At 44.4% G+C, this 23754-nt stretch overlaps 1 protein-coding gene across 1 annotated transcript in view; it reads left to right on the forward strand.

The window, feature by feature from the left end:
- The window catches only part of EP300 (E1A binding protein p300), a 69762-nt gene extending 51289 nt beyond the window's left edge, over positions 1-18473 (forward strand). The window contains exons 20-31 of the mRNA XM_028532020.2: positions 1379-1459; positions 3416-3472; positions 4071-4148; positions 5875-5942; positions 6826-6976; positions 7095-7241; positions 7900-8013; positions 8731-8896; positions 10174-10338; positions 11182-11343; positions 14712-14993; positions 15196-18473. Coding sequence (XP_028387821.1) covers positions 1379-1459; positions 3416-3472; positions 4071-4148; positions 5875-5942; positions 6826-6976; positions 7095-7241; positions 7900-8013; positions 8731-8896; positions 10174-10338; positions 11182-11343; positions 14712-14993; positions 15196-17382 — 3658 coding nt within the window. The 3' untranslated portion in view covers positions 17383-18473. The remainder of the gene's footprint in view (positions 1-1378; positions 1460-3415; positions 3473-4070; positions 4149-5874; positions 5943-6825; positions 6977-7094; positions 7242-7899; positions 8014-8730; positions 8897-10173; positions 10339-11181; positions 11344-14711; positions 14994-15195) is intronic.
- Positions 18474-23754: the final 5281 nt, after the last annotated feature.

A 23754-nucleotide genomic window follows, 5' to 3' on the forward strand; every position in this document is an offset into this window, starting at 1 on the left:
ACAAGGACTACCTCCAAAAATAACTCTGTACCAGACTACTTCTCACAAAGACTCACATACGGCAGTGGATAGTACAGTTCTAATAAATGAGGCACTCCTGCCTTATTTACCCCTGCCCAAACAATGGCTGTAATTACAAAGATTGCAATCACTGAGCTATCTTCACTATAGTTTGTCTCCTATTTTCAGTAATGGAGTGTTTACCTTGGGCTCTGAGATGGTGCTAGTGAGACTGGACAGTTAATACTTTGTACTTTCTTCAGTAAAACCAAGCTCATGGTCATGGGTTTTTGCTGAACTTGTGTGCTACAGGTGCATTTCTAGCTTTAAAAGAGTCACTGAAACTTTTTGTTTTATTTACAAAAAGTCAGGTGCACTCTTAGTGCTTTGTAATCATTAGACCTCCATAGTTTTTTACTCAATAAAACCTGGAAAAAGTAGGTCTCATTGTTTTTAAGCACCTTACATTAAAAAAGTAATGACCAAGACGGAACTTTTCTCATGTTACAATCTTAACATTCATACCATTTTTTAGATTTTTGACAGCCTACGGGGCTTGTGATCTCTGTACGGTGGAGCATGTAATTGGGCTTGCGCCCACCGCCACCTTTTTCACTGTGTCAGCTGATGGTGACAATCAGTATTTAACTGTTCGTGCAGACTTTTCATTGAAAAACATTTTTTTCTTATGTTGCTTTCTTGGAATCAAAAGGATTTTTTTTTTCCCCAAACCACAATTGTTTTTGGAAGATTTGTTCCCTGGCACTTAATCCATAGTGGATTTTGTTTATTTCACTTTTTATTTTTATTCCAAGTAAGTGGGGAGAAGTGTGTAATTGCTAGGTAACAGGATGGCCGTTCTTCTCTCCTTAGTGGATTTATCCTCCTTTCTTCTTCTGATTATTTGCATAAATTAGCATTAATTACTAAAACGAAAGGGTGTGAGTCTGTGTAAGTGAAACTTTTTGTTTTATTTGCTGTAATCGTTTGCGACTTGTGATTCCATTTGAGATATTTAATGCTAATCTGTGCTTTGCCTTGGCTTTCTGCTTTGTGTTGTCTTGCTTTATGTTTTTTGTTGTCCTGCAATCCCTCATTTCTTCGTTTGTTTTGTGTTTTTTTTCTCCCTCATGCTTGTCGTTGTCTGCACTTGGCTTTGATTGCAAAAAAAAAACCAAAACAAAACAAAAAACAAAAACAAAACCCATACTGTGGGGCCCATAAATCTGCATCATTGAATGTCCTTGTCGCCGTTGATGACCTGCTCTCTGCTCCCGTCCCCCTCCTTGGCCTGCTGTGATTGGTGGCTTCGTTGCTTGGCTTGGGCTGTGTTGTGTGAACGGAACAGTTCACCCCAGTATGGCCTTCTTGCCGACAGGTATCATTTCTGTGAGAAGTGTTTCAATGAGATCCAAGGGGAGAGCGTTTCTTTGGGGGATGACCCTTCCCAGCCTCAAACGTAAGTAGCTGCATTATTTTGGAAAGCACCATCTTATTTCTCGGTTTGTTGTCAGGTGGTTGGGCTCAGGCTTCTAAGTGGTCTCAGATTATGCTGTCCAATATGGTAGCCATCACCCACAGATGGCTACTTAATACAAATTAATTAAAAATAAATAAAATTTAAAATCGCCTCTCACTTACACTAGCCACATGTCAAGTGCCCAGGAGACAGCTGTGACCAATGCTGCCATCGTGGTCAGCACTGAGAGAGAGCGTTGCCAACCCAGCGGAGAGTGCTGTTAGCACTGCTGGAGGGGACACAGCAGCACGGGGGGCATTGCAGAGCGGCTTTTCCTGCGTGGACACAGTCTGCTTCTCTCCTAGCAGTTGAAAGGTTATATAGTGCAAGAGAATTTCATTATTAGCTATTTGGAGTCTGAAGGGGAATTGAACAAAACCTTACAGCCTTCTCATATAGCTTAACACAGATGTCACGGTAATCATGAAAGGCATTGAACAACGTTAGGGCTTTAGATGTTTATTTGAATAACTTTGAGGCTTCCTTGAGCTTTTGCCATCTTACAAGCCCTTATTTTTTGGTGAATGCCCAGAAAAATTTTCAAGCATACTCTGAGCTGTCTCATTATACTTCTATAAATGTCTCATTATACTAACTAAATCTCTGAGATTTAGTTAGGCACTGTGTTTCAAATTTGGACTGTTACTAGGAAGAAAGAGCTGTTTGGTGTACTTTCAGTATTCTGCAGCTTCCTTTTTTCCAGTTTAACCTCTGATAAACAGAAGCAGTTCAGAGCATTCCAAAAAGTATGGAATTGTCATGCTACTAGTAAAATAGGGTTTCTGAGAAAAACTGGTTAATTTTTCTAAATTGGGTTTTAAAGTTGCACTTTAACTTCAGTCACCATTGAAGTACGTAGAGTCGAGTCAGGTATCAATCTGGAGAATAGGTACTGGGTCCCCCTGAGCCTTACGAGAGAAGTCAGCTGTAGCTGGGCTCCCCTGGTTCAGGAAAGGAAGGCAGACCTATTATTGGTACTGTTGAGCATCTTACCACGTGCTCTAAGCTTTAGGATGTTGCATCTCTGACTTTGAAGAGAATAGAAACCCCCTTCTGATTCTTGAGCGTGTAGTGGACCTGGGGGTCTGCATTACTAACAAGGTCCTCTTGTGCTGCTGGCCTTTAGAGCATACTTGATGCCGCAAGGCCTTAGGCCACGTAGAGTGGTATCTCTAGGCTGTAGGCGGTAGGAAACAGTTTACATGTGCAAGTGTCCTCATTTTGGGGAGGAAGAATCACAGTAGTCAGAATAGGGCTCCCTGAAGTTTATTCTACATAGAGAATGATACGACTGTTTAGCTTCTGTATTTGTGAGGCTTTTGAGTGTGGTGTGCCCGATTTCTGGATGGATGGGAGGCCATGTGAAAATTTAAAAATGAATATTGTCAATTAAAAAATGTTCACCCTTTAAAACTGAAATATGTGTTTAATATTGAAATTTTCTATATTAAAAATTGACTAGACTTTGCTGAAAAATGAGTATTATTTTTAAATAGTGGTTTAGCTGCCTGTATACACGCCATCATTCATAGTTCATTCTAGGGTCATTAAACTATTAAAAGACATAAACACATAATAAGACTGGCAGACAAGATTTAAAAAGAAAAAGAAGAATTAACTCATGTTTCTAGTTCTTCCTGGCTTCTCCATTTCTTATAAGGAGAAATAGATTTACTATACTATAGTCTTTTCCGAAAAACACAGGTATTCCTTTATGTAAATAGGCATTTTGTGGGAGTCAGGAATGTACCTGTTTAATGTGACCTAAGTATCTTCTCAGGAGATTTAAATAATCCACTTACAGTATGAGATTTGTTCCTGGGGTTAGAACAGTGGTCAGAGTACTCATCTTTCAATGTTGCTTTTTCTCATTTATTTTTCTTCTTCTCTCCCTAGTACGATAAATAAAGAACAGTTTTCCAAGAGAAAAAATGACACACTGGATCCTGAACTGTAAGTAGTTTTCCTTGACTAGTCAGTACAATGAGTACTTGGATTTTGGACTTGGATTTTTCTTCTTCCTTTCATTTTCTTGGTTTGCTTGGCCAGTGAGATGATTCTGTAGCCTTGGGCTGAACCTACATAATGTACAGCTAACAGAGATGGTGGCAGTGTGGAAGCGGGCATTGCAGTTGGTATTCACTCACACCTCACCACATCGACCTGATACGGTGTTGTGTAGGCCCGAGGGAACCGCCCACGCTGCCTCCGCTCCGGACCGTGTGTTCCATCCCCGTTCTCCACGCTGTCAGACAAGCTCGCAGGCCCCTACTGTGCTGGGGAGGCCTCTCGGAGCACTGAGTGGTACCAGTGTTTCCGGCATTCTGAGAACGGCCAGGACACTCTCCGGCTCATTGGGAAGTTTAAGCAGCGGTGATCTTCCACTTGTCACTGCCTTCCCACAATCACATTTAAAATTTTCACATGCAATAACTGAACTTAATTTCTCTTGTAATTTGCTCTACCTCCAACACTAGAGAGCTTTTTAAAAATTAAAAACTTTTTAAAACTATTATTATTTCAAGTCTTGACTTTCGGTTTTTATTTCCAGGTTTGTGGAATGTACAGAGTGTGGAAGAAAGATGCATCAGATCTGTGTTCTTCACCACGAGATGATCTGGCCATTGGGGTAAGACATTAGTACTTTCTCTAGACTCTTCATCGTGGGTTTTAGGGAGTTTTTGTCTTTGCAATCATTATTATCATATCTTCAAAGTTACTGTCTCTAAACATTGTTCTTTGAATTGGGAAAAAATTGCTAAAATCCAGATTTAAAACATTAAATAGCCTAGAATCCAAAAATGTAGGTCTTTGTCTTTCGTGCAATGCATTGTTTTCATCCATACGCAAATTTGACTTTTGTATTTTAAATTATTTTCTGATCTTTTTACATCTAAACTAAATGCTTTTGAAAGATCTCAGTAGAGGTGACAGGAAATCTCTTAACACCTGAAAAGTAGCGAGGAGGTCTTAGATACAATTAAGTTTGCCAGGTTTTAAAAGGTATAGCTATAGAGCATGTCAAGGGAACACCTCTATTTCTCCCTCTGAGGAAACATCACACTGTGAATAGTATTGGGATTTGTTTTAACCATCTTTTGGGGTTGGGGCCGTAAGTTTAACGTCTATAGTAGTAAGTTACGTGGCTGCAGTCCAGTGAAGGAGTTACATAAAGTGACTAGATACAGACTTCAGTGAACTAGCTATTCTTGGGCCCCGTGTTCTGTTTCTGAGTATTCTCCACATATTTGCCCAAGCTGCACATCATGGGTGACTTCAATATCAATGAGCAGATTTGTATCCACTGGGACATCTTAGCTGCTACTGCCGTGGGTCACCTCGCTCCCCGAGAATGGCGCTGATCCCAGCCCTGTCCAAGGGAAGGGGGTGTCTGCGTCACGTGACTCGCTGGGCTAGGCTCTCCAGCTGTGCTGTCTTCTGCTCTTGTCTTGGATTACTGATGCTGGTTTGAAAGTCACAGGAAGAGGAAGCTAACAAATTTCCAGATTTAACAGGAAAATCGTAGTAGTTGATGTTTATATGCCTTGTCTTTAAATACAAATTTTAGTGTTCCCCTTAATCTCACAGTGGGTGAGAATGAGTAAGAGACCAGCAGCGATTCTTGCAACTTCAGATCAGCTAAGGATGACGTCTCGTATTTTTGTAAGAAATTAAGCATATGGCCCTGATGGCGTGGCTCAGTGGATTGAGCGCTGGCCTGTGGACCGAAAGGTCTCCAGTTCGAGTACCTGTTGGGGCAAACGCCTGGGCTGTGGGCCAGGTCCCAAGGTGGGGTGTGTGAGGGGCAACAACCAGTTGGTGTTTCTCTTGCACATTGATGTTTCTCCCTCACTTTCCCCTCTCTAAAAAAAACCTTTTACAAATAAAGCATTTTTTAAATAAGAAATTAAGCATATGTACACATCCTTATGTAATTGCAGGAACAAAAAGAATGTACATTTTAAATATATTGGCACTTCTTCTGAGTATGCTTATTTGCATACTTATCAGTAGCATATAGACTTTTGCCAGTGTGATTAGCCAAAATCAAAATTCCTTTGTTAACCTAAGCCTCCATCATCTTTTCACATGTAAGCCAGTCTATATGCCCTTCACATGTCTTCATAGCGCTTGCCTGTTTTTCCATTAGGTTTTTTTCCCTTTTTTCATTAATGACATCTTCAAGCTCCTCATATATTGTTTGTATTAATTCTTTGTTATATATTTAGAAATATTTTTCCCAGGTCATCCTTCACATTTAACTTTTTATACATACATGAGGTAGACTGTATAGTGTGTGTTACTTTAAATCATTCTCTTAAGTTTTGTAAGCAACATGTTGGTTTACATTTCAGGTTTATTTGTGATGGCTGTTTAAAGAAAACTGCACGAACTAGGAAAGAAAACAAGTTTTCCGCTAAAAGTAAGTTTTATTCTTGCAGGTACATCTTAAAGGCAGAACTGAAGCATAGTTAAGAATAAGCTATGAAATGAATTGGTTTGTTTTGACCTTATTTAAAATAATTGGCCAAACTAAAAATAACTTTTCTGTAATGTACTTAGATTTGAACTGTAATGTACTTTTTGGTGTGAAATTCATTGGACATAAGAAAAACATTTTCAAGAATCAGGATTTGTAGAAGAATCTGTTTCTCCATTTCTCCATATTTGTGGCATTTCTTAATGGGGGCCAGGTGTGAAAATACTTGTCCAAAATTGGCCATCCTTTGAGGGACTCCTTTAGCTTTGTCTAGACTGTTTGTGGGGGCTGCTTTTTAGGCCTATGTGTGATCTTTTCAGCTGAGGGTTTGGGGAGGAGTGCTAGTCAGAAATTTCATCATAAAATTAATCTAATTCAAGAGTATTTGGTTTTGGTTTTGTTTCATAAGTGCCTTTGCAGTCTTTGCTCACCTGCAGGTTGCTTTTATTATTGCTGGAAGGTTTCTCATAATACTCACCTCTTAAAAACTATGTTTGAAATCCAGGCAAAGTACTTATAGATGTTTGTTCTATTTTTTAACTGCTGAAATGGGAGAGTTTTCATAATAAAAAGTTTGGGAAATAACATGTAAAATATTAATTAACATGTTTGCTTTAACCGCATACAAGGATGACACACACATTCATGAAGTCTTTCGTGATCAGGGTGCTGGGGGAATAATGCTTTTTAAGTGTTGACTATATTGTATACTTTTAGCAAAATCCGATATTGAAAAAGCATAAACAGATTTGATGCTGAACCTTAAGACTGACACTAATAAATTTTACCTTAGTTACTACTGAACTTTTAACCTCTATATTCCTAGGGTTGCCATCTACCAGGCTTGGCACTTTTCTAGAGAATCGTGTGAATGACTTTCTGAGGCGACAAAATCACCCTGAGTCAGGAGAAGTCACTGTTCGTGTAGTTCATGCTTCTGACAAAACTGTGGAGGTCAAACCAGGCATGAAAGCAAGGTACGTAGTAATGTTCCCTTTTTTCCTCTTGTGGATCCACAATTGCTCATACACGGTTACTGTTGATGGTTCTAATCTGAATGAGATGTGGTTTTTCCTTCCAATCTGAATTGTGCAGGTTTGTGGATAGTGGAGAGATGGCAGAATCCTTTCCCTATCGAACCAAAGCCCTCTTTGCCTTTGAGGAGATTGATGGTGTGGACTTGTGCTTCTTTGGCATGCATGTTCAGGAGTACGGCTCAGACTGCCCTCCACCCAACCAGAGGTAGGGCTCGCTAGGGCTGCCTTCCGATGTGTGCGGGGTTTGTAGCTGGGTGAAGGTTCACTAGGGCTGCCTTCCTGTCGGTGTGGGCAGGGTTTGCAGCTGGGTGAATAAGCAACGTGAGCGAGCAAGTGATGTGCTTGGTTGGAAATGCAAATTCTTCAAGTATCGAAGTATAGCCAGAACCACAAAGCACTGCTCAGTACTACTTTTTTGTAGTGTAGTAATAAGGAAGGGGTTATGAATAGCAGCCTGGAACAGGAAACAGACTCACTATTTTTTTCAGAAAATGGGCTTACCTCTATACGATGTTAAGTACCTTGCTGAGATTATGTTAATGAAAGTCATGCAAATGAAATAGAGTATGGTTTAGAATTCGTTTCCCAAATAGTTAAAAGCCAGTATAAGAATGCCACCAGGATACTTTTGGATCCATAGGTATGGACTGATAATGCTGTGTTTTAGGCACTGTGGGTTCTAATACTATACTAGAGCCATAGGTTCACTCAGCTCCCCTAAAGGGCTCACGGTCTAGTCCGTTAGCTAACTGTAACACCATGTTGACAAGGCGAGCGAAAGCACGGAAGTGAGCGGGTGTGTGTTCAGCCACGTCGATAACGCGTGTGACCTGACTTGCTGCCTTTCTCCCCACTTGGTCCAGGAGAGTGTACATATCATACCTCGACAGTGTTCATTTCTTCCGTCCAAAATGCTTGAGGACTGCAGTCTACTATGAAATCCTTATTGGATATTTAGAATATGTCAAGAAATTAGGGTAAGCATGTTAATAAGAAATGCTATTTTTTTTAATTATTGATTTAAAGTAACTACCACTGTCATATTGTGGTAAGACATAGATTAAAACATGCAAATACATGGCTTCTGGTTTTGTTTTGTTTTTCCTCAGCTTTGTTTTCCATCTGGTAGAACTATAACCTTAATTTTGTTGGAGATCCTTTGATGTTATACCCATCCCAGATTAATTTCGTTTCCTTCAGTTAAGAAGTTAGGTAGAGTTTGATTTGAAGGTTGATTGTTACCCATTTAGGGCCAGAACCTTGAACTTTGCATTTGACCCTTTTCACCTGGGTATCAAAACAAAAAACAAAGGTCTGGAGATAATAAAAATTTGTGAGACTGGTTCCTTACCTTCTTGAAGGTACATACGTGCTTGAGAATAACAACCACCTCACCTCACAGGTTATTCTTAACAGTGTGCATTGTTTAGCTTTCATGCTGAAATGGATCCATTTTCCTTTTCATTGTCATGTGCAAATTTGGGGGTTTTGGGTGCTCGGAGAATAACTGGCTTCCAGGAAACCTCTAAGAAGAAGTAGGCAGTGTGAGATCATTGTTGGTGCTATGGGTTACGCCTGGTGAATTGTATACTTTGTGTTGTCTTTGCGGGGTGCACCTTGTAGTTTAAAGTGTGGCGTTCTTCTTAGATGGGATGATCATTTCTCTCGAATGTTCCTTCTCTGTGCGTTGTCAGTTACACCACAGGGCACATCTGGGCGTGTCCGCCCAGCGAGGGAGACGACTACATCTTCCACTGCCACCCGCCTGACCAGAAGATACCCAAGCCCAAGCGCCTGCAGGAGTGGTACAAGAAGATGCTCGACAAGTCCGTGTCCGAGAGGATCGTCCATGACTACAAGGTCAGCACGAGCCGGGGAGTGGCGGGCGTGGGCGTTTCCTAAGCCTCCTGCCGTGCCTCCGTCACTTGACTGTCTTTGATCTTCTCTTCTCCCTCCTTCCGTGCAGTTTGTAAAACTGTGCCGATTTGGTAAAAAGGTTTTTATTTTGCCTGAATTAGTAAGATGAAGTGCACCTGACAAAATGTTTATTGCAAAATCTAGTCAGCTGAGTATCATCAGTGTACAACATTTTTTCTCTAGTCAGACTTTTTTTTTTTTAAAAAAAGCTAGCCTTTCAAAGAGCCCTAGACTGACGAATTTCTGTTTTAAAGGTATGACTAATAAAAATATATTCTTGCCCTGGCTGGCGTAGCTCAGTGGATTGAGCACGGGCTGGGAACCAAAGTGTCCCAGGTTCGATTCCCAGCCAGGGTACATTCCTGGGTTGCAGGCCATAACCCCCAGCAACCGCACATTGATGTTTCTCTCTCTCTCTCCCTCCCTCTCTCTCTCTCTCTCTCTCTCTCTCTCTCTCTCTCTCTCTCTCTCTCCTTCCCTTCCCTCTCTAAAAAAAATAAATAAATAAAATCTTTATATATATATATACTATATATATATTCTTAGTAGCCATTTTGATTGTAAGTTCTCTCAGAAGAACAACTTGAATTGCTGGAAATTTTTTTAGGGGGTTTTGTTGTTGTTGTTGTTGTTGTTGTTCAAGTACAGTTTTCTGCCCTTTACCCCCATGCCATCCCACCCCCCTGAACTGCTGAATTTCTTACTCTTGGAGAGGAAATCATCAGCTGGGTGTTCTCCCGGCAGCGCAACAGATCACTCTGTAGCCATACAGGGCCTGTATTTGTAGTTTGACTGGTGGTGAACAGGTTTCTCGGTGAAAGCTGCTGGAACTCCAAGGATGGGTGCAGGGCAGGCGAGCCTCGCACTGCGCTGCCTTCATCGTCGGGAGTGGTAAAGGCCGTGTGCGAATTACGATGCCTCTCTGCCATTGGTCCTGGCGAGATCACTTAGTTATATGAAGGCAGAAAATCTCCCTGCCTTTGTGGGTGGAGGAAAGGCAAAACCCAAAAGTACTGGCTGCAGACGGCGTGTTTTACTGTTTATGGCACCGCACCTCTTCCCAGGCGTGGTGCTTAGGTACAGCGCCTCTGCCGCCGTTTCAGAAGACATGTTAACCCTCGGTGTCGCGTGTGTGCATTAGCTGTGACTGCTTCTATATGGTGTAAATGCTTTTTTTTTTTTTAATAGAAATTTCAATTTGTACATGGATATTTTCACAGGATATTTTTAAACAAGCTACTGAAGATCGATTAACAAGTGCAAAGGAATTGCCCTACTTTGAAGGTGATTTCTGGCCCAATGTTCTGGAAGAGAGCATTAAGGAACTGGAACAGGAGGAGGAAGAGAGGAAGCGAGAGGAAAACACCAGCAATGAAAGCACAGATGTAAGGGCTTTTCATTCTCCTTTCCAACTTCTGCCTTGATTCTCGTCTATAATCCAGAAGTGAGCTTAAACTTCAGCTTGGTCTTAAAGCTCTTAGGTGTGAAAGAGCTCTTTAAATTGGGCAAGACATGTTGGCTAAGTTGCTAAGGTTCTATTTCTGTGGTTTTAAACCTTTTTTAGCATCAAACCGCCTTTGTAATAAATAGAATCCCGATTTCCAGTCTGGAAACAGAAAGGAGACTGAATATTAGTTTCTGTAAAGATCCAGATATGGATATTTTGAGCCTTGCAGACCATACATGTATCGTCTTTTTTATTTTTAACACACCTAAGTGGAACAACAAAACTGATACTTCTCTCTGCATTTCTCTGTTTCTAAAATTAATAAATATATATTTTTTAAAAGAACTCTTTATAGCCTTGTCATTTTAAAGTCATTGAGAGTTTGGGAGTGGGCCCATAAAATTCTAGAATGTGAGTGGAAACAAATGAATCCAAGTCTCTGGCTCTCACTCCCATGCACCCTTCAGTGCCACCTTCCCCATCCTCAGTTCTGGGATAAGATTGTTTGACCTGAGGGTTCTCCAAACTACAGCGCTTTTCTGGTCACAGAGCTGAGGCTGCTGTGGTCTTAATGAAGGGTCTTTGTGTGGGGGTTCTTCACTAGGAGATAACTAATGTTTTAAATAGTTTTAAAAATAAAGAGGGTGAGCAGAGAGCAGTTGGTGAAGGGTATAATATGAACTCTGCTTTCAAAGAAAGAGGTCTTTTTGCCATTTGTATTCCTCAGATCACTTCCTAACAAAACATTAACATTGTTTCTCTCCTTTGTGCTATCCTGCAGGTGACAAAGGGAGACAGCAAAAATGCTAAGAAGAAGAACAATAAGAAAACCAGCAAAAACAAGAGCAGCCTGAGTAGGGGCAACAAGAAGAAGCCAGGCATGCCCAACGTGTCCAATGACCTCTCACAGAAACTGTATGCCACCATGGAGAAACACAAAGAGGTAAGGCGGAGCCTCCAAGTGTGGGCAGAAAGCAGGTTGGCGCTTAATTGGAAATTCAGAAGGAAGGCATCACGTGAAGAAGAAGAAGAAGGTGGATAGAGTGGGTGCTAGGAACAGGAAATGATACAGTCTCTTGGATTTGCACCCGTTATAAATATAGATGGTGTTGGATTGTTGTTTACATCATCATGGTCTGCAGTGTACAGTGGTGGCCCATAAGATTATAATGAAGCCGAACAATTCCTATCACCTATCAGTGTCACAGCCATTACAATGTCACACATGGCACATTGCTTCCAGTTGTGGTAGTGCTGGTATAAACAGATCTAAGGTGCTGACAGTCATATAAAAGTATAGCACATGACGACTGCAATAGTAGGTTATACGAGGTCTATCCAGAAGGTATCCAGCCATGTAATAAGAAAAATAGAGACGTTTATTGAAGAACATACAAGATATAAGAAACATTGTACACAGGACAGTGACACCTCAGTCCTCTTCAAAGTAGGCACCTTGGAGAACCTCACAGTTCTCCCAATCACCAGCAGCTTCCCTGTTGTATTTTCCTGAATCTTCATCGAAGGTCTGAAACCTCTTCCCTTTCAAAGGTGATTTTAGTTTTGAGAAAAGCCAGAAGTCACAGGGTGCCTAAGCTGGGCTGTAAGGTGGCTGAGTCACCTGGGTGATTTGATGTCATCATCGTCGCGCCCCTCCCCCCCAAAACAACAACAACTCTGTACCGTACTTGATGCGTGACAAGATGTATTGTTGTGATGAGACTGCCAGTCACCAGTTGCCTGTAGCCAGGGCCCTCAGAATCATCCAGATAGTTTCCACAGAAGAATATTCAAGCTTAACACAAAATTTGATTCATATTCATTGCTGTACTCATTCAGTCATTTTGAAAGCAACAGCCACACAGTACACATGCTCAGTCAATGGCATCTACTGTCCCCACTGACTAGCACAGTGAAGTTGTCATTGTTCACACGTACACATTCCAGTCCACTCTCCTTGGCTGCCAGATTACATTAATGCTGCACAAACCGTTCTTGTTAAATTAACAGTGGCTGGGCTTTCTCTGAACAGACCTCGTATACCGCCTATCTTTGCATGATGACTTTTGCACAACTAAGTCACCCAATGACACATTTTGTAGAACCTTTCCCAGTTGCAAAGCAGCACATAACTGTATTTTGAAACCGTGAGCATAGTGTATCGGTGGGAGTGTCTGTCCATTGTACAGGAGGTGGGCTGTTGGGTATTTTTGCAGTTCTGTTTTAAACCAAACTCCTTAGAACACCAGTGGTCATTCCAGTTTTTTATTAACAGAACTTTCGCAAAACCAGTTAATAGAAATGTTGACCATTGGCCTTCCTGAAAGTGAATTGAAAAAAAGTTAAATTTTTATAACTACACTTGTAACCTTCTCAAAAAAGTTAAAACTCTGAATTATTTCATTATTGATCTGTTTGTTGCTGTGGGGTGTGTTGGGACTCTTTTCCGTTCAACATCACCACTGGTGAGGTGAGAAGTCTTAAAGGGTGATGCACGCCCGATTTTGAACATCTCGGTTCGACTCTGTTCAGACATCACAATCAAGTTCTTCTTAAGAAGTGTGGAGAGGGAGCTGAAGGCTTAAGTGTGGCGTTAGAACCAAATTAATGAAGCAGTCTCCGGGAGAGCAGTGGTCATGGCAGCAGGCCCTTTTTCAGAGAGTTCTTTTTTGTAATGGTGCTTAACCTGTTGAAGCTTCTCTGAGGGCTGTTTTCCACGCGCCAGTGCTCTGCCCCTGCCTTTACTGCGGAAGCCTGACAAACGGAGGCCAGCGGGCTCGCTTACAGCGGTAGCGGCCCAGCTCTGCCACTCAGCCATGCTAGCGGGATGAAGGCTTCCTGCGTTGTTGTGGGCGCCTCGCTTAGAGAAGCACCACTGGCTGTTTAGAGCGATACGTAGGTTATGTAACAGCGCAACCGGGAAAGGCCCTGTTGGGATGGGTTTTATTTAAGTAGCGGATACGTTTGTGGCTTTATTTAGTGTGAAGATGTAGGTAGTAGTCACCTGTTAGGAAAAAGACGATACCAAGTTGATTTAGGTTAATTTCGGGTATCACACCTGGGGAGTGACATAGAGTGGGATCAGTCATGGTGGCTGCCTTCACAGGGGTGGCTGTGGTGACGATTTCCTAGGGACTCACCAGATGGTTTTTGTTTGCCTGGTTTGAATGAGTTAGGCATTCCCCATTCGTTACGGCAGTGGCTCAGTGTCGCGTTTTCAGGTGCTCGCTCTTGCTGTATCGGCGCTTCCTGTGAGCCACAGTCTGAGACCCAATGTTCCTCACAAGGTCGAACACCCATCCCAGCTCTTCCTTGATGCTTTTAACTTCTGGCGTCTGTGTTATGTGTGTCTGTACTCAGTGTGTGCTCCCCTGTCCTCTGTTCTTTTTCTAGAAATGTGTGTCTTGTCTTCAAAGACTCTTGTGTTGTGCAAACATTGCTTCCCAAGTGTATTTTAAGTTTTACTGCAGTTTGCACACGTTTTCAGTCTCTGAAAAACTGCTAGAATATAGAGGGCGATGCAGCACGTGCTCACACCATCCTGATCTCATGAAGATACCATTTTATATTTATTAGGTTATGAGGAGTTTATATGTGCGTTAATTTCAAATATGTACTCCTATATGCCAGCTTCCTGTTGCAGCCTTTCTACTAGTGGATATGGGAATTAATGGTTACTGGGTGTTTTCAAACTTTGGTGAACAAAAGCTTTGCTGCTTCCACGGCAAGGAATAAGGAGGTTTTGGGGGGGGGCCAGGTGTTTACCTTTCCTGCCCCTGCCAACTATTTTTTTTTTCCAGACTATGGTTTTGCTTTCGGGAAACTCAGCCCAGCGTCACCATCTCCCATCTGGTCCTAATGGGCCCCAGTCAAGGAGTCTGTGCCGCGACGAGCCGCCGTGCCTCAGTTCCTGGCCTTTCTTTTAGAGCGCGGGCCAGCTGTTTTTGAGAATTTCCCTCATTTTGGCTTTGATTATTTTCCCTTGTAGTTAGATTAAACCACAGATTGCCTCTTAATGGTAGACCTCTCTGAGGCATAGTGTCCACTGTCCATGAGCTGCACCTGACCTCTTCCATTCTTATTTTGAAGGAGTTCTTGAAGAAGGTAGAAAAGGTCAGATGTAGATTTTAGGCCTGCTGCAGTCTCAGAGAAGAGGCTGGAGACACGTGAAGCAGGAGGGAGGGCTATATCAGTCACTCAGCATTCATCGGCCTCACAGGCGTCCAGCCACACTCACCTGTCCGCTGTTGCTGGTCCAGCACCGCGTAGGGCTCTGGTTCCAGAGTCAGAATGGGCACCTCTGTTTTGCAGGTCTTCTTTGTCATCCGTCTCATCGCCGGCCCTGCCGCCAACTCCCTGCCGCCCATAGTGGATCCTGACCCCCTCATCCCCTGCGACCTGATGGATGGGCGGGATGCCTTTCTCACCCTTGCAAGAGACAAGCACCTGGAGTTCTCGTCCCTCCGAAGGGCCCAGTGGTCCACCATGTGCATGCTGGTGGAGCTGCACACTCAGAGCCAGGACCGCTTCGTCTACACCTGCAATGAGTGCAAGCACCACGTGGAGACGCGCTGGCACTGCACTGTCTGCGAGGTAGGCCCCGGGTGGCAGGGTGGGGAGGGCGCTGAAGGGTGCGCGCGCCAGTGGGGGGTGCCGGAAGGCAGGTGAGCCGGCCTGGCCTCGTATTTGAGTGGTAGAACTAAAGGGGCTCTGGAGCTCAAGCAGAATATGTAAAATGTTTTTGAATGACTTCACTCTTGGGGAGTTGACCTGCACCTCTGTTTTGTTTTCCCAGGATTATGATTTGTGTATCACCTGCTATAACACTAAAAACCATGACCACAAGATGGAAAAGCTAGGGCTCGGCCTAGACGATGAGAGCAACAACCAGCAGGCTGCAGCCACCCAGAGCCCAGGAGACTCTCGCCGCCTGAGCATCCAGCGCTGCATCCAGTCTCTGGTCCACGCCTGCCAGTGCCGAAATGCCAATTGCTCCCTGCCCTCCTGCCAGAAGATGAAACGGGTTGTGCAGCACACCAAGGGTTGCAAACGGAAAACCAACGGAGGGTGCCCCATCTGCAAGCAGCTCATCGCCCTCTGCTGCTACCATGCCAAGCACTGCCAGGAGAACAAGTGCCCTGTGCCGTTCTGCCTAAACATCAAGCAAAAGCTCCGGCAGCAGCAGCTGCAGCACCGGCTCCAGCAGGCCCAGATGCTCCGCAGAAGGATGGCCAGCATGCAGCGGACTGGTGTGGTGGGGCAGCAGCAGGGCCTGCCCTCCCCAACTCCTGCCACTCCAACCACGCCGACCAGCCAACAGCCCACCACCCCACAGACGCCCCAACCCCAGCCCCCTTCTCAGCCTCAGCCCACCCCTCCCAACAGCATGCCGCCCTACTTGCCCAGGACTCAAGCTGCTGGCCCTGTGTCCCAGGGTAAAGCACCAGGCCAGGTGACCCCACCAACCCCCCCTCAGACTGCTCAGCCACCCCTTCCAGGGCCCCCACCTGCAGCAGTAGAAATGGCGATGCAGATTCAGAGGGCAGCTGAGACGCAGCGCCAGATGGCCCACGTGCAGATATTTCAAAGGCCAATCCAGCACCAGATGCCCCCGATGGCCCCCATGGGTATGAACCCACCTCCCATGGCCAGAGGCCCCAGTGGACATTTGGAGCCAGGGATGGGCCCCACCGGGATGCAGCAACAGCCGCCATGGGCCCAAGGAGCATTGTCTCAGCCCCAGCAGCTACAGCCCGGGATGCCAAGACCAGCCATGATGTCAGTGGCCCAACATGGTCAGCCCTTGAACATGGCTCCCCAGCCAGGATTGGGTCAGGTCGGTGTGAGCCCTCTCAAACCAGGCACTGTGTCTCAACAAGCCTTACAAAACCTTTTGCGGACTCTCAGGTCTCCCAGCTCTCCCCTCCAGCAGCAACAGGTGCTCAGTATCCTTCATGCCAATCCCCAGCTGTTGGCTGCATTCATCAAGCAGCGGGCTGCCAAGTACGCCAACTCAAATCCGCAACCCCTCCCTGGGCAGCCTGGCATGCCCCAGGGCCAGCCAGGGCTGCAGCCCCCTGCCATGCCAGGTCAGCAGGGGGTCCACTCCAATCCAGCCATGCAGAACATGAACCCCATGCAGGCGGGCGTCCAGAGGGCCGGCCTGCCCCAGCAGCAACCGCAGCAGCAGCTCCAGCCACCCATGGGAGGGATGAGCCCTCAGGCTCAGCAGATGAACATGAATCACAACACCATGCCTTCACAGTTCCGAGACATCTTGAGACGACAACAGATGATGCAGCAGCAGCAACAGGGGGCAGGGCCAGGAATCGGCCCTGGGATGGCCAACCACAACCAGTTCCAGCAACCCCAAGGAGTTGGCTACCCCCCACAGCAGCAGCAGCAACAGCAACGGATGCAGCATCACATGCAACAGATGCAGCAAGGGAACATGGGACAGATGGGCCAGCTCCCCCAGGCCTTGGGAGCCGAGGCAGGAGCCAGTCTGCAGGCCTACCAGCAGCGACTCCTCCAGCAACAGATGGGGTCCCCTGCTCAGCCCAACCCCATGAGCCCTCAACAGCATATGCTCCCAAATCAGGCTCAGTCCCCACACCTACAAGGCCAGCAGATCCCTTCTTCTCTCTCCAATCAAGTGCGCTCTCCCCAGCCTGTCCCTTCTCCACGGCCGCAGTCTCAGCCCCCCCACTCCAGCCCTTCCCCAAGGATGCAGCCTCAGCCTTCTCCACACCACGTCTCCCCACAGACCAGTTCTCCACACCCGGGACTGGTGGCAGCCCAGGCCAACCCCATGGAACAAGGGCATTTTGCCAGCCCGGACCAGAATCCGATGCTTTCTCAGCTCACTAGCAATCCAGGCATGGCAAACCTCCATGGTGCAAGCGCCACAGACCTGGGACTCAGCACCGATAACTCGGACTTGAATTCAAACCTCTCACAGAGTACACTAGACATACACTAGAGACACCTTGTAGTATTTTGGGAGCAAAAAAATTATTTTCTCTTAACAAGACTGTTTTGTACTGAAAACAATTTTTTTGAATCTTTCTTAGCCTAAAAGACAATTTTCCTTGGAACACATAAGAACTGTGCAGTAGCTGTTTGTGGTTTAAAGCAAACATGCAAGATGAACCTGAGGGATAATAGAATACAAAGAATATATTTTTGTTATGGCTGGTTACCTCCGGCCTTTTTTCCCTTGTGTGTGTGGTTCAAGTGTGCACTGGGAGGGGGCTGAGGTCTGTGAAGCCACCCACATGCTCCTGCCTTGCACCTCCGATAGGTTTTATTATTTTTTTTAAATTAATGAAAATATGTAATATTAATAGTTATTATTTACTGGTGCAGATGGTTGACATTTTTCCCTATTTTCCTCACTTTATGGAAGAGTAAAAGAACATTTCTAAAACCAGAGGACAAAGGGGGTTAATGTTACTTTAAAATTACATTCTATATATATATAAATATATATAAATATATATTAAAATACCAATTTTTTTTCTCTGGGTGCAAAGATGTTCATTCTTTTAAAAATGTAAAAAAAAAATTCTCTTTCCTCCCCTCAAGTCAACTTTTGTGCTCCAGAAAATTTTCTATTCCGTAAGTCTGAACGTAAAAACTTCAAGTATTAAAACAATTTGTACATGTAGAAAGAAAAATGACTTTTTCAAAATATACAGGGGCAGCTGCCAAATTGATGTATTATATACTGTGGTTCTGTTTTTCGGAAGAATTTTTTTCGTTATTTTTACATCTAACAAAGAAAAAAATTAAAAAGAGGGTAAGAAACGATTCCAGTGGGATGCTTTTAACATGCAAAATGTCCCTGGGGTTTCTTCTTTGCTTGCTTTCTTCCTCCTTCCCCTGCCCTCCCCACCCGACACACCCACACACTTTCTGTAAAACTTGAAAATAGAAAGCAAAAACCCTCAACTGTTGTAAATCATGCAATTAAAATTGATTACTTATAAATATGAACTTTGGATCACTGTATAGACTGTTAAATTTGATTTCTTATTACCTATTGTTAAATAAACTGTGTGAGACAGCTAACTTCTCGTCGTCACATCTTTGTCTCAGAAGCCATCGGTTTAAGTCCCGATGCATAGTGGTCAGCGGGAAAGGCAGCTCCAGCTCACAGCCTCCCTATAGATTTACGGGTTTATGAATGGGCTTTGGTAAATGTCTCCAAAGTTCAGAGAAAAAAGCTACTACAAGTACGAGCCAGGTGTCAGTTTTATCGATTTGAATTGATATTAATTAGCCTTTAACATCTTGCTATTATGGGACCTTCTTACATGGTCCCCTGTAGATGACCTCACGGTCCTCCAATCGACCTTACCTTACAGGGATGAAAATGAGCACCTCAGTTACCCAGTTTCTTGAAACAGCAATACTTAAACCTAGGGCTACGATACATCCATCCCTCTTCTATCACACTTGGTTTTTCCTAAGTGCCAACCAAGAAGTCAGTAGGGGCAGAGGGGGGATGAAGTAGTTGGAAAGGAAAGTGTGGAAATAAGACCTGTAAAACAGAGATTAATTAGTGAGTCCAGTACTTCTCCAGCTGTTAAAAGAACAGAGAGCCCTGGCTGGTGTAGCTCAGTGGATTGACCTCGGGCTGTGAATCAAAGAGTCGCCGGTTCAATACCCAGCCAGGGCATATGCCTGGGTTGCAGGCCAGGTCCCCAGTGGGGGCCATGTGAGAGGCAACCACACATTGATGTTTCTCTCTTCCTCCCTCTCTCTCTCTCTTTCTAAATAGTTTTACAAAAAGAACATTACTGGTCTTCCTACAATTTCATGTTAATTACATTGGCCATGAACAAGTTTGAAAAATGAGAATATTGTTTGCTGGCTGTTCAGGGATCATTTGGTGGGTCTTGTTTTGTTATAGAGCTTTATATGTGGTAGTCTGCTGAGGGCCAGAGAGAGAAAATCCAGTAGTTACTCGACTGTTTTTTTTTTTCTATTTTTATATTATCTCATCAAAAATGACCAGTATCTTAATGTGAAGTGAACTTGTACACTCTTAAGTATTTTTATTTTTAGAAAGTTTATTTTTACAGAAGGAAGGGAGGGAGAAAGGGAAACATTAATGTGTGGTTGCCTCTCACATGCCCCCCCCCCCCCACTGGGGACCTGGCCTGCAACCCAGGCATGTGCCCCGACTGGGAATTGAACCCTCGACCCTTTGGTTCACAGGCCAGCACTCAGTCCGCTGAGCCACACCAGCCAAAGCTTAAGTATTTTTAGAGCCCACCCCGGAAAAGTTACCAAGCGCACACCTGCCTCAGGTCAGTGGTCCAGCAGGTGTACATGAAGCGCCTACGTTCTGTGCCAGGCCAGACAGCGCACAAGGACTGGGTGTAGCTCCACCTTCAAGCAAGCTGTTTGGAGATCCAGAAAAGATAGGATGATGCTGAAATGGAAAACGTTAGGAGACATTAGCAGGAACAAGATTCAGCGAGTAGGGGGGAAACCTGGCCAGTGAAAACGGGGAGTTGCTGGAAAGGAGAGTATTTCAACTGGACCTTGGAGGGCAAATGGACAGGAAAAAATGGGGGAGCGAGGAGAAGTTCTGCTCCCCCACCCCTCAGAAGAGTGCAGGATCATGTCCTGTTCAGAAAAGAGCGCAGATCCACTTGGCTGAGACCAGATTGTAAAAGAGGGTGCCTGTTACAAAGAGACCCCCCCCTTTTCCTTTCTGTGACTAGGGCCCAAGGTTGATCTGACCCCTTCCCCAAAAGGGAACTTCTCCCCATTTTCAGGCAGTCAATTCCCAGTTGTCAACAGCTCTAGCCTCTGACTAGACCTCTAGGCTGGAGCGTTAGACCGCATTTCGCTGCAGTATTGTAAGGAAGGAAGGCCGGACACTTAACGTGGGGAGAAGGAAGAAAGCTGCCCTTGCCCAGACCAGAGGTAGTCCTAGGGAAGGACGACGTACAGATGATTCTAGAGTCTGGGATACAAGAAGCTGATCTCAACACTACCCCAGTGAAAAAGCTGGGAAGAGCTGAAAGCCGCAAGTCTCCAACTGGGCTGTTTGTAACGTCAGGCCTGGCTTCTGGCAGCGTTTCAGGGGCTCTCGCTGACTGACTTAGCTTCCTGGACCCGCCGCAGCAGCGGCGACTGGCGACTGGCGGGTGAGAGAACTCCAGCTGTGGCGCAACAGCTTGGTCCAGATGGCACGGCCAGTTCAAGTCAGAGTTCTTTCTGTTGGGCTCCAAACCCTTTCTTCTCCACAATCTTTTGTCTTCCGTACTGTCGAGAAGCCCCAGTGACCGCTGCCAACGAATACCTAGGACGTGCGTCCTGTCCCAAGCAAATTCAAAACACAGACTAAAAACCGAAAGCCGGGAGGGGGCTGTGGAGTCAAAGGTAAGCTCTCCAGGCTCCTCTTACAACCGAGGACACGGACTTCCGGACGGAAGGTTTCCTGGAATGTTAGGTCCATGATGACGTCCCTTGAAAGAGCACATAGGCCAACGTTGAAAAGAATAAACTATTTAGGAATGAACTTAGCAGAAGAATTGCAAGGCTTGTGCACTGAAAACTGCAGAACATCACTGAAAGAAATCCAAGGCCTAAATAAATGAAAACATTCATCAATGCAAAGACCTAACGTTAATAAAGTACCCCTCCCCATATTGATCTAGAAATTCAGTGAAATCCCTATCAATACATCTGCTGGCTGTTTTTTGTTTTTCTTTGGGAGAAATGGACACTTGCTGATTTTCAAACTCACATGGAAATGCAAAGAAGCAAAAGTAACCAAAACAATCTTGGAAGTATAAATTTGCTGAACTTACCCTTCCCAATTTCAAAACAAACTACAGTGCTAAAATAATCAAGACTATTGCCCTGTCTGGTGTAGTTTAGTGGATTGAGTGCCAGGCTGCGGACCAAAGGGTCACCAGTTCGATTTCCAGTCAGGACACATGCCTGGGTTGCAGGTCAGGTCCCCAGATGGGGGCGCACAAGAGGCAACCACACACTGATGCTTCTCTTCCGCTTCTCCCTCCCTCCCCCTCTCTCTAAAACTAAATAAAATCTTAAAAAAAAAAAAAGACTATAGCAGTGGCATAAAAACAGACATTTAAATCAGTGGAACAGAGTCCAGATATGGAATAGAGTCCATATATTTATGGCCAACTGATTTTCAATAAGGATGCCAAGACAACCCAATGGAAAAACAAAGTCTTTTCAACAAATAGTGCTGGGACATCTAGATACCGGCATTCAAAAGAATGAAGTTGGACTTTTAACTCAAACCAAATATAAAAATTAACCTAAATGTAAGAGCTAAAACTATAAAAATACCTAAGAAAATGGGTATAAATCTGCATGACCTTGGATTAGGCAACGGTCACTTACCTATGCCACCTACAGCTCAAGCAACAAAGAAACCTGACTTCATCAAAATGAGAAGCTTTTGTGCATCAAAGGACACTGTCAGGAAAGTGAAAAGACAGCCCACAGGAGAGAGTCTGTGTGTCCAGACGATACAAAAATTCTGACACTTAATAGAAAAAAAAAAAAAAAGCCCAGTGAAAAAGTAGGCAAAGGATTTCAATAAATATTTCTCCAAAGATGACATACAAGTGGCCCAACACACAGGCGGAAAGATGCTCAACATCGTTAGTCGTTAGGGAAGTGCTAGTAACCGAAAGCACAACAAAATGCCACTCCACACCTGCTGGATGACTGTAACCAAAAAGACAGATGACAGGGGCTGCTCAGGAAGCGGTGAAACTGGGACCCTCAAATGCACCCGGCAGGAATGTAAAATGGTGCAGCCACATGTGGAAACGAGCAGCTCCATTAAAACGTTAACCATTTGTGTTTGTAAGGATGAATTGCACACTGAAGACAGTTTATTCCAATACATATTTGTCTGTGGCATAAAAAAAGAAATTATAAAGAGAGTTGCTGTATGACCTAGCAATTCCACTCCTTCATTTATATCCGAGAGAAATGAAACCATGTTCACACAAAAACTTGTGCACAAATGTTCATGCCGGCATCGTTCATAAGGTTGAAATAATAGCTCAAATGCGCATTACCTGCTCAGTGGAGAGCCACACGATGGACCGTTATTCAACCCCTAAAAGGAGTGAAGTACTTCTGCAACAACATGGATGAACTTTGAAAACATTCTGATCCGTGAAGGCAGACGCAAAAGGCCACATATTGTGTAGTTCCATTCACAGAAAATGTCCAGAAGAGGCCCTGGCTTGATAGCGCAGGTGGTTCGAGCGTCACCCTAATAACCCAGTGTTGCAGGTTCACTCCCTAGTCAGGGCACATACAACAAATCAACCAGTGAACGCATAAATAAGTGGAACAACAAATCGATATTTCTCTCTCTTCCTCTCTCTCTGAAATAAGTTTTAATAATTTCAAAATTGTTTAAAAGTCCAGAATAAACAAACCCAGAGACAAAAAGTAATTTAGTGGTTGCCAGGGGCTGGACAAAGGGGAAAGTGAGGAGTGACTACGAATGGGTACAGGGTTTCTTTCTGGGGTGTGAGAATGTTCTGGAATTACTGGTGATGATTACACAACTCTGAAGATACTAAGAAACATTGAACTGTAAGCCTTAAAAGGGCAAACTTTATGGTATGTGAATTACAGCACAATTAACCGGAAAGGACGCAACATCAGCCGGCTGGCTGCCCAGGACACGGCTGCATTGGGGGCCACTTCACGAGAGCCCCGCCTGAAGTTCCAGGGTGTTCAGCCTGTAGGCGGGAAGCCTGGAGAGCCCAAAAGGGTGGTTTGAAGGACCACTAAGAAGAGGAAGACCTGTTCTTAGTTGTAGGTTGGGCAAAATTTGCCCCAGGAGAGGCAGGTTTGCCTCGGATGTGATGAGTTTCCGCTGAGAGTGGAACAAACCAAGGGATCTCTAAGATCACCTGCAGTCTTTGATGAGGATCTATAGAGGAAAAAAATGGATAATACACTTAATAAATTAAATGCAATGATCTTACCTAAGCCTGATATGTACAAGGGGAAATTTTATCATCCTTCCCTCTTACTCACTACACAGAAATTAACCCCAAAGGTAGAATAAGCAGCAGACGAACACCTGACCATCACCCTGACCATGACATCAGCCTTTCCCATCTGTGAAGCATCTAAGGCCCACTGTGCACGCTAAGCTCTGGAGACAACAGAAGGGAGAATGAAGAAAGACAAAGAGATGAACTATACACACTGTCAGAGGATGTTGGGAACCTCCCTGACTGGTATCAGAAGCTGTAACGCCCGCCTAGGCTAAGGCTAAGGGAACACCCTTGGAACCATAAGCCAGCAAGGAGACAAAAGCTTA

The sequence above is a fragment of the Phyllostomus discolor genome, chromosome 2, assembly GCF_004126475.2.
Source record: "Phyllostomus discolor isolate MPI-MPIP mPhyDis1 chromosome 2, mPhyDis1.pri.v3, whole genome shotgun sequence".
Classification (NCBI taxonomy): Eukaryota; Metazoa; Chordata; class Mammalia; order Chiroptera; family Phyllostomidae; genus Phyllostomus; species Phyllostomus discolor.